The 12,302-nt window shown below is 29.2% G+C and overlaps 1 protein-coding gene across 1 annotated transcript in view; it reads right to left on the bottom strand.

Annotated features, from left to right (window-relative positions):
- Nucleotides 1-10,158, bottom strand: part of LOC142319680 (long-chain fatty acid transport protein 4-like) — a 98,654-nt gene extending 88,496 nt beyond the window's left edge. The window contains exon 1 of the mRNA XM_075357228.1: nt 9,879-10,158. Coding sequence (XP_075213343.1) covers nt 9,879-10,042 — 164 coding nt within the window. The 5' untranslated portion in view covers nt 10,043-10,158. The remainder of the gene's footprint in view (nt 1-9,878) is intronic.
- Nucleotides 10,159-12,302: the final 2,144 nt, after the last annotated feature.

Genomic DNA, 12,302 nt, shown 5'->3' with positions numbered 1-12,302 from the left:
ACGACAAAACAAATTCTGCAATAATACATTTTTGACTTGCTACTGTTGTACTCACCCGGCAACAGTAATTAAAATAATTTTTCTTTACTCCTGTAAGTTCTTCTGTTCTCTCTGCCGCTGGGAATTTCTTCCTCATCTGCCTTTTAAGCCGGTAACTGGAATTCTAACAGTCTCTACTAATCGCATACTTGTCACCGAAATATAGCGGCGATTAAGCGCCAACATTAAATAAGTACTTGTCTACGATGACGCGATGATAGTAATCTCACTATAACCCGAGCGTGAACGAAATAATTTAGATAAAGTAACGACGCGCTTGAGCAGCGTGAATGAAAAATATCTCGACGTTAACGAGAAGATGAATGATTTTAAAGGGATATTAATGCGATGTCAGAAGAGTAAGAAAGAAATACTATTTTGAGTAAATCTAAGAGAACAAGACGGTAGAAGAAAAACAAATAAATGAAGATGAATGAATTAGAATAAGGTGACAAAAACACGAAGGAGAAAATGTAATTACGGAGAACTAGTCGATCGTGGAAGAAATACCAAAAGTACGGAAAGAATATTTCGGATTACTTTTTGCAGGCGCAAATATAATGGAAAATCTAACAGGGAAATAAGGTAGAAACGGCTACCCGAATCTGTAATCCTCTCCTTACTAACCTTTCTTTCTTTTTCCTGTTTAGCCTCCGGTAACTACCGTTTAGATAATTCTTCAGAGGATGAATGAGGATGATATGTATGAGTGTAAATGAAGTGTTAGTCTTGTACATTCTCAGTTCGACCGTTCCTGAGATGTGTGGTTAATTGAAACCCAACCACCAAAGAACACCGGTATCCACGATCTAGTATTCAAATCCGTGTAAAAATATCTGGCTTTACTAGGACTTGAACGCTGTAACTCTCGACTTCCAAATCAGCTGATTTGGTCTCCGTACTAACTTACACAAATCGGATCGCATAATCATCGCCGAGATAATATTCCTTTGAAGAGTAGTTGCGAGAAGAAGAAGAGACCGTGTAAGAAATTCAAGGGTGAAATGGACGCTCAGAAAAATGCCATTAAATAATACTTTGAAAACCTAACGCTTAAAATACTTTGGAATGCTATCCGTACAGATGAAGAGCATCTGACAAGAAGATTACTGTAGGCGAGGCCAACTCAGGGTTGTGGAAGAAGAAAACAGAGGATTTTTTTTTTGGGATACAGAAAGGATCGCTACGAGGAGAGGAAAAGGATTCCGTGTCTTTACCGGCTTATCCTTGAAGTTAAAAAGGTTTAGTTATTGTATTCGCGGGACTTTTTTTCTATAATTTAATTTTCTAAGTGCTTTGTCAGAAGTTCTGTTTGTAAATGCGATAAATTCTTTGTTTTAGCACCGCTACTTACAATTTTCTTTAGTCCGTGTAAAACCGAGTCGATGAATTACCGGCTGCATCCATTTAAAAACTTGACAAGCTTATTTAAAAATCGTGAATCGTGCAACTATAACTCCGTAAGACAGTTGCACAACTACAAGTACGCGTAACATTGGAAAATACATAAGAAGCATTACAGAATTACGATTTGAAAATGTAACGAAAAAATTGTACGACTTAATACAAAAGAATGTTGCAGTTAAAACAAACAAAAAATAAAAATAAAACAAATTTACAAAATAAAAAGTATAATGGACCCTTAGAAACGATCACACTATTTTACCCGATTAACGTTTACGAAGAGGGAAAAGATAATTACCAGATACTGTATTCGCGGTAGTTACCTTCATAAAGATCTTTAGTAATAGTAAATGTATTGTAATTCACAAAGTGAAACAGAGGGACGTTAGAGAGACGGCAATCAGGAGCCGTAAAAAGTATTTTGAAACTATAACTAGTACTTCTTGAAATAACAAATTGCATTCATTTTTCGATGAATTTAACAAATTACGCTTTACGACAAAACAAATAAGGTTAAAAATCAGAGTAAAAACTGGAACTGTCAATTATAGCCGATCGTGCAAGGCTCCAATCAGCGTCAAAGGATAATCTTATTATATTAGCATCGTTATAAGCTTCTCCACTCTTAGGCCTAAAGGTATCATCCGAGCGCTAACTATTACAGACAGATCTACCGTTTACACAGTTTTGTAAAAATTTTTTTTTTAATACGACTGGAAACGGGCTTCAAAATTCGATTAAGTCACATGTTGCTGTTATCTTTCGAAATATAAGGGCTGAAAGTTAGCCGGCTGCATTTTAAAACAGAAAACTCTATTACATCATCGTATATAATATATCATACTGCCGATTAAGATAGTTTAGAGCAAATTTCATAAAAATTTGAGAATACATCAGACTAATTTAATCGTAAACAAATTAAACGACAAAAGATTAATTTGACCTCGATTCCCTTTGTCGGTTAAGTATTTTCTACGTACTTCTTGAAAACTATTCACGGAAGATTACCGCCGCAATAAAATCATTAATATGCATTTATTTTAACGTTTATTAAACACGAAACGATGTTTCCGATGACTAATTCACTTTTTTTTCTTCAGCCTGTTTTATAACGGAGTATTTTTCAGCGTGTAAATCGGTTCGACACTACAATCCAGAACAGAAAGGAAAGAAATTTTGTTACTCGTAAACAAACAACAGTCGTAAAATACCGACTGAAGTATTTACATCGTTCTAATGATGGTCGATGTACATCGTACTATGTATCATTCGACAACGCACGACGTACTAATATTTCAAAGGCGATAGAGGAAGAGTAGATTGTTTTATCGAGTTGTTCAGATTTATATTATCCGAGCGCTCGTACCAATAAGGGTTATTCACAATGAAAATGAAACACAAGTCGCTTTCAAAAACGCCACGTACATTTTCAATAATAACAAGTTCCAATGCTTTCTAGAGAACGTAACAGAGTAATTGGACTTCTGTTCTTTTCTTCATTAGTACATTAACACAAGAAATATGGATTATATTAATCCCAACAAATGACACCTTTACTCTCTTTAACGTACCGAATGACTATAATAAACATCATTATTCTGAGAGGAAGTAATACAGACTGTTGGCTCAAACATCTCAGTCGCTTTACATGAATATGTCTTATGTCGCTTTAGGTAAGAAAAAGTGGGGGGAGGGAGAGTTATTTCAACAAATTAATGATGCCCTTTCGGTCGACAATAATTCATTACATACAGTTTCATTTCAAGAGGGGGGGGCTCAAGTATTTCATCTAATTACATGAATTATCAAGATCATTAAAACTAAGTAAATATTTAGATTATAAAGAGGATAAACAGAAAATGATGCATTACCTCACTGTTATACGAGCAAATTACATAATAATCGTAATTTCTAATTTATTTACTACAAATTGGTTTTCCTCAAAAATGGTATAAAAATATAACTTATCTGCATTACGGCGTTGATGTTTTTTTTTTTTTTTTCATAATTTTTATTAGTATTAATTATTATTTATTTACATATTCTTGGATTTATTCTGTTTTTTAATCGTAAAAAAAAATTCCTTAAAAATAGATTATTTAAAAGTAATAAATTTTAGGAAATATTTTTCCAGAAACGTACGATGTACAATTAGATGAAGCCTAAAATTATTAACAAGTCGATAGTTTTCTTATTTCATAGTAATCGAATCAAAGATTGTTAATAATTCAAAGACTTCAAAATACATAATTAAAAAAATGTATCGTATTCTGTAAATGTATTATACGGCGTACTTTATTATAAACCATATATATATTTAAAAGCGCTATTTTATTTTTAACACTTTTAGCTTAAATCGGATTTTGTATATAATCACGTATAACACCGTTTCCTTATCGGTGAAATACGAACGGATACTACCAAAAATGACCGTCTATCTATCTCCTTTACAAATATTTATTTTTCAATAACTACATTCAAATTTATTTAATTACTAGATTATAAAATATTTCATAAACGGATAACAAACAATTTATTTCACTTCTTAAAAGAATAACTTACTACAGACCAAACGAGCTAAACAGAACACCGAAGTTATGCTATCGTACAATGCCACTATTTGTATAGGCCCTATACATGATTTACAAGTCCTCACTTGACCTCTAGTATCAATTAGATGATGTTTAAAAGCTTCCTTCTTTGATTTTCTTAACTGTTCTCTCTTTATAAATGTAAAACGCGTAACAAACATTTGACTTATTTTAACCGCCGGCTAATTCAGAATCGATAAAAAACTGTTTTCATCACAAATATTTTGGAATCTCAATCGATAAAATTTAAATAACTACCTAATCCTTCTTCAAAGCCGCATAATTAACACAGATATAATTTAATAGAAAGATTTTTCAAAATACATATTCACGTTCTGAGCTAATCTTTTAAATCTAAGGAGTGCAGTCGATTAATAGAATGTTATTTTAATATAAGGCGAATGCAGTCGACAACCTAAGCTAATTTAGAACTCACCCAACAACTCGTTATTATTACACAACATTAAAGGGCTTGTTGAACGACTAAAATTTTACACTAACCTAGAATTACGACGGGGGACGGGGATAACTAATTATAATTCTTTACCCCGCCTCAAAAAAAGAATAAATAAAAATAAATAAATGTTAAATACATAAAGTAGAGCACAGTCTACTGTTTCACCAACCTCTATGGCAAAACGCCAGCATCTGTGATTTTTATCCAGAAGATTCCAAATACAATTTCCAGTCGTGCATGACGTTTTCAAAAGCTATTAATTTCTCTTTCGTCGCATCAAAAATAAAAAAGCTACTGTAATTGACCATCGGCTTGTTGTTATCTAATGGACGAATAAGTAAACTAGAAAATCATGAAACTGTGGAAAAATTGCTAATGTTTCCAAAAAATTTTGATTAACTAAGCCAGGGTCACAAGAAAAAACTTACAAAACAGATTCATCAAATTTTAGTGCTGCTTGCTGGGGCAAAACAAAAATTGTACAGATATAAGCTCAAGAGTGTTTTTTGTTTCCTAAACCCTACTTTCAAAAAAAACAGTCGTGCTCTTTATTTATTTATTTTTTTCATTTAAAAACTCTGAGTAATTTTAAAATAATAATATGCAATAATTATAATGTTAACAATTATAATTTAGTATTATTAAGTTAATAATAATTACCGACAAATATATGTGTCGATATCAATACTCATAAACAGTCTATCTTCTAAATAACAGATATTTTTTAATTAAATTGCAAGTTTCTGATTGAGAAACATACGAGGTAAATAGGTAAAAAAATTATGAAACAATAAATTTATAAAAATAATTAACCAAATATTAAGTTATCTTTATCTGTAATTATAAAATAAAAATAGTGTGCATACACCGTTTCTAGGAACTTGAATGTTGCAATTTTTAATCGACTTATAATATATTTTAAATCAGACTGAAACTTAGCGTATCTTTAAATGGGGAATCTGTCACCTTTTGAAGAATTATTTTTCACTGTTTTTACAAGATGTAATTTATCAAATAAACTTCAAGAACAAAGGGCCATAAAGTTTTACATATGCGACTAATAAAAGAATCCATGAAGAATTCTCAAAATAAGGCCTTTAACCTCGTTTGTGCTAACAGCTCTTTATAATTTACTCATTCAAGATGAAATGTTAAAAAATATGGTACTTACGTATTAACGCCACCGCAGCTACAGCTTTATTTAAAAATAAAGTAGTCGGTCGAATTTCGGCGGAAAATGAACACTCTCTTTATTAATTTTAATAAATGGTTATTTATATTTATTTATTGTATTAACCAAACTTAACCTACGCTCGCTAAACTTGACTAATTAACACCGTAATTTTTTGAGTATTTATTTAATAAATTCACTAATTATTGCAATTATTTATTATTTAAATAAATCAAAAACTCCTGTTAATTAGTTACGGGGGGAATGGGAATGCAAAGTTGGCGGGAGTTTGCAGATTCTCCCTACAGATCGCAGTACCTGGACAGTGTCCCGTGCTGCTGGATGATGATTCTATCGGGCGTGTTTTTAAAGGTTTATTTTATATGACGGGTCTAATTTTTCAATTTTTGTCTTATTTTATATTTTGATTATAATTAGTCACGGTTAGCGCGCGAAGCGAGCGTAGGTTAAGTTTGGTTAATAAAATAAATAAATATAAATAACCATTTATTAAAATTAATAAAGAGACTGTTCATTTTCCACCGAAATCCGATTGACTACTTTGTTTTTAAATAAAGCTGTAGCTGCGGTGGCGTTAATACAAGTACCAAAAATATTTATAGTAGAAAAGATAAAAGGAGTAAAACAAATTTTGTACTTAACATTTATTATAAGTAACCTTACTCTTGAACAGTTTTTTAAAAATTATAATTGCCAATTACTTGATAGCAGTGCTTCTCTGTGAAAAATGACAAATAGCTTTGGAAAAACACATTAATTCTCATAAAACTTTTTAATGATTAATTCACCGCATAAGCTTGAAGTTTTATATCGTGGGTATATGGAATGAAAATTTTATAGCGTATGAAAAATGGCATGATCGACCAGAATTCAAACCGGTGATTTTAACAGAAAATCTCAGAAACTAATTAAATAAAAAAACAAATACCAAAATTGAAAACTCCCCTTGATTGAAAGGTATATTAATTTACTGGGAACACACAAAAACTTCAATGCTAAATTAATAAATTTTCAATCGATAACACAAATGATAGAAAATGTAGATAATTCCTGTTTCAGGAATTATTCTGATTCTAAATACATTAAAGCATTAAGGTTTATTATATTTAGTTTTTTTAATGACATCAAAAGAAAAATTTACATCTGAAATCTGGATTTCAAAAAAATTACTGTTCATAAATAGACCTGTTTACTTTTTGTAACTGAAAGTGTAATGAAATAACTATTTATGGCTGTACTTCAAGGGCAGTGATACCAGTTATAACCACTACTATGTCCACAGTAAGAATGATGATGATTAAACTTACGAGGACTGAACTTAATTTAAACTTATAAGCATATCCGAGTACAATTAGATTTCTTGTAATAAAGTTTGAGTAACTTAACTACATAATGTAATAACGCAAAGACTGAGCGGGGCAATATGAAATCGTTTGTCATGGTTGAAACATTGGAAATGAGGACAGATTAAAAAAAGAAAATATTCTCTATTTATATTGAAGTTGCACTAAGAATAAACAGATCTAACTATATGGTACGTGATCTTCACAGAGTAGCCTTAGAATTTCTTTCTTCATATTTTTGCTTAAAGACAAATGGACTTTCGGTACTTACGAAACGATCTGAATAAATAGTTAAAGATATACTATCTATCAAAAGCATATAAGATAAGAAAACCATCTATGTCATGAGGAGAATAGGATTTGGAAAACTAAGTGTTAGTATAACTATTTTTTAAACAAGATGTAGCCGATAAATATATTAAACATAAGAAAGTAGTTGAAACTTCTGCTGTTTAATCTATTTAATACATTTTTGCTTAGAACAGATATCCCGAAGATTGTATGTATTCCAATACAGGCAGAATTTCTGAAGATACAAATAAAATTTTAAAACAAATCTATCCATCCAAACAATTGTCAGCTTTTTCCTACGCATATCAAAATGTAACTATATACTGTATTTAAATACAATACATTTACCCTAATTAAATTAATAAATAAAATATTCAAATGTAAAACAATTTCTTAGTAAAATAAAAAAAAATAAATTGCAATAAAATAAATACAAAAAACCAATTGGTGTAAAAATTAAATTAAGAACACAATTTAAAAGATTAATCTGTAAACTGAACTGGAGATTACACAGGTGAACTTTGTTGAACTTATTTCAAGTGTTAAATGAATTTATACTTTTTTTATCAAAGGATTAGCATTCCTAATCGTTCCTGGAATAATCTATGTAATTTATTATTATGTATCAGAATAAAAATACTTATTTTATACTTTCACTGACAGAGAATTTGATCTATTAATAAAAAAACTATAATTTTTTGCCCTCAAAAATACTTAGCTAAATTTTGCAACTAAAAAATTGATAACTAAACAAAATATAGGACGGCAATGTAAGCTGTTTATCTAATATTTAATGGTGTAGTAACACTTCTTATTAAAAATAAAAGTGAATTTTGAAACAATCAAGAAAAGGGAATTATTGGCGTAACTATGTTAGGTACAATGAGAAATCTAAACAAAACACCAATAAATGTTTAATACGATATAATAAATTCAGTTAAATAATACAACTTAACCCAAATAAGAATAATGGAGTTAAGTAGACTGCATACTCGCATTTTTTTTAAACAAACTGAAAAGAAGACATCAGATTAGACAAGATTGGGCCATAATAGGAGAAACAGAAACTGTTCCTAAACTCAAAAAAAAAAATATTTTTACAATAAAATTTAACCTCTTATTTACAGTATTTTAAAATGCAATAAAAAGATTTATTTTAAAGAACATCATATAATAAATTGAACACAATCCTGACAAGGTCTATATAATGTATTATTATGTACTGATCAGGATGAAACGTTTATTTTACTTATTTATTTTTATGCTAAGTTTAACAAAATATAAATCCAAATACTTGTGCCTGACATAACTACTGAAGGCTGAAAAAATATTACAACTTTACTCATAATTAAAAGATAATCAATCATAACATTATTAATTCATGTAAAACGGACATTAGAAAACAAATTACAAAGACAATAAGCTCAAAATATTAATTTTCAATCTGAATACAAGAAAATCCAACAACAGAACACAAATTAGACTAATTAAATACTCTGCAACCTTTTTTGCAAGACAAGAATAGTAACAGTTAAACAGTTTTTACAAATCAAACTTAAAAAATGACATAACCTAAAATACAAAAATTAAACTAATATTTCAAATTAACAAATAAAAATTCAATAAGGCTTAACGCAAGACTTGAATAAAGCTCTTAAGATATAGTTATCAAAATAATGCAGAGTTTGGTGAAGAATTACAAATATCCTTACGATATAAAACCTTGTTTAAATAATACAGCATCAACTAATTCGACTGAAAGATATAATAGAACATTTCAATAAAGGCAAAACTATTACTTAAGCATAACAAATCTTACTTGTTGAGGATATTCAGTTATTAGTGAAATAATTTTTAACAACACATTTAGCAAAAAAGTTTCAACAAGCACCTGTTGCAAATATTATATTATTGCAAAATTCAGAAAAAAACAACAAAATTTATATTTAAAAAAAAATAATTTAAGTAAATATCTGCACTTCAAAAATCAACTTATACATCTGGCATGTAAATTTTATCATGGATTTTTTTAACATATTCAAAAACAAACACACAGATACATAGGAAAAACATAGAAAAAATGTTTTGGTTATGTAAAATACTTTCTATGTCTTACCTAAAACGTTTTTTTGACTAAATAGGAGTGAAATGCTTTTGGTATAACGTTTTTTTTATCTAAATGTAAGTAAAAGGTTCTTCGTAAAATATGTATTTCAAGTAAAATATTTAAGAAATTATTTTATATAAATGTACTTTGTGTGTGTTTGTTTTTTGTTCAACTGAATAATATTTTTAAAATATCCGAGTCTACAATGTAACTGATTGACATAGGTTAACTTTTCAATGCAAAGATATTCAGATTAAGGGATCATTAAAAATATTTATTGTTATCTTTTTCTATAAATTCTCGTTACTTGCGTGCAACAGGTGAACTTGAAAAGTATCACAACTAGGAAACTATACATTATTAACTGGTTAAGGCGATCGCCTAATCTAGATTTAACAGACATTAAATACAATTTTAAGAATATAACTAATCAGAAAAGAAAGAAAAAACTCACCTCAAGTCTCTAGGCAAAGTTTTCAAAATAATGTAGACTCGCCTGTGATTAACTAAGATGAATAACACCACTGCCGTGAATGCCAGTCCCCATGCTTTAAGAAAAATTAAAATGCCGAACAAAACCGGGGCAAAAAGTACACTAAGGCTAATGTCACCCACCATGTCAACTGTATCAAAATTAGATAAGTAAACAAACTAAGCAACAACGTTCATAACGCACGCACTGCTCTTTCAACCAACGATCGCCGACTAACCGCACAACCACGCATAAACTTAAGACTAACCTTTCTCCCCTCCACGTTACTATTTATAGACTTGTCCTTCCAGCATTGAACTTTACCATATTTCTTATCAAATTAACACTTTTACGAATCAAGCAAACTAAAACGTTAAAATTGCCCTTTATTAAAAAAATAATAATTTTGTTTTAATTTATTAATTTTAACAAATTTCAAATCCTCCATTTACCTATACTGAAACCCATGTACCTATAGAACACTGTCACCCTTCCAAACAAGAAATGAGATGTAAAGTTAATGCATTTGTGCTTAAATTTATTGTTTTTTAAATCTCTCTCAAATTCACTTACAGTTATTTATTTATGTAAAAACTCAACTGAGCAAAAGATTAATGAAACTATAATTATGTGTAACATTCAGACTTTAATAATTATTCTAGCCAATTAATACAAAATGCACTAACTGTGAAAGAAAATTTAATTCATTTACTTTTACTTTTTTGTAAGATTGTATCAAATAAAAAAAATAAGACAAGAAATATTTTACTTCATCCTCATTAATAATCACTACAGAGGATATGTACGTGCTCAGCTGTGCATGTGCATAAATACATCTTTGTATATGTATTAAACTTGCACATTACATATACCTTGTTTTTCTTTCTACAGTCATCATACATTTGATTGGTTTGATGCTATTTTCCATTCTTTTCTATTTCCTTACTATCTACTGATTTTGCACTTTATCAACCCACCTAATTTTCAATATCTTCTTGTAACACCACATTAGAGACAAAAAAGCCTCTCTATTATTTTCCCTTTTCTACTTTTCTTATCAGCCATTCTTTGCTCTCATAAAGGCCTATAAAGAATGCAAGTATTTTTAAGAATTTCTTTTTAATTAATAAAGCTACATTAGATATCAGCTAATAATTTTTTTTGCATGAAAGTTCTTCTCCTTGTTGCTTTTGATCTCTAGCTTTCTTCAATCATCATTTATAATTTTATTACCTAATTATCAGTAACAAAATTCTGAAATTTCTGGTATATGATGTTAATATTTAATTCTTTAATATCCTTCTTTCTATCGCAGTTCATTACTTTTGATTTATTCTTATATTTTCTCTCCGTGAAAAAGTCTTCAGTAAGTTCAACATCCACATTTTTTCAAACTAGTTTTTAATTTTATCAAAAGGACAAAGACTTCAGCAAAATTTAACAACTTTTTATTATTAATAATATTACTCCTTGGATATTTATTTTACCCTAAAAGTTTTCCTTCAACTCTTGCATTACTTCTTTGTGTAATTTGAAAATAAACACGTAGACTGTATCTTATCTCATTCTTTCTGAATTAGAGATTGCCTTTCTTTATATCACCAGTGCTTGTTTCTTGAATATAACTCTTCATTTCCTATTTTTCAAATTTAATTTTCCTTAAAATTTTAAACATTTATTAAATTATAAATTTCCAAATCCCAAATACATGGATTTGTTCTTCTTGTAACTTTTTTTTGAAAATACTCTTAGAATCAGAATAAGCTTTCTTATACCTATGGTCTTTCTGAAACTAAAATAAATACCTTTATCCATATGTTCTAATCACATGTATTTGAATTTTAAATTCATATGTTAGACTAGTAGTACAGTAGATTTCATGGTTATGTAACTACTAGAATTGCTACTAAAATCTGAGGGTACTTCTGTCTTAAAATGCTGCATACTAGCACTAAATATTTCTATATAGAATATTTAATCCTACTTAATACTTTATCCTACACGAGATAACAATTCTGATGATATATCATCTACCCTCTAATGCTTTAATTTTTTTTTTTTGTTGAAATCTTTTAGAATTCTAGTAAACTCTGATCTCAAAAGACAGCCTTTTTTGATTCTTTTTTCCTCCTCTAAAGTCTCATTTTCTGTCCTTCCAAAAATTGTTCTTTCTTTTTCACTAACATTGGTTTTCCATTCATACCTCTGAAATTAATACATTTTTGGTCTGTAAACACAAAGTATATTCTTAATTTTGGTAGCTACTTTTACATTAATCATGCTTTTCTTTACACAATTAGGTCTCTTCTTAAACCAATTTTTTCTTTGCTGTTTTACACTTTCTAATAATTGTACTTCTGTACAGTTTCCTGTTTTCATCTCATTTTCTACTTTTTACTTTCTACA

Source organism: Lycorma delicatula, chromosome 2 (assembly GCF_047948215.1).
Source record: "Lycorma delicatula isolate Av1 chromosome 2, ASM4794821v1, whole genome shotgun sequence".
NCBI lineage: Eukaryota > Metazoa > Arthropoda > Insecta > Hemiptera > Fulgoridae > Lycorma > Lycorma delicatula.
The sequence above is the reverse complement of the archived record's forward strand: the minus strand, read 5'-3'. Positions and strand labels throughout refer to the sequence as shown.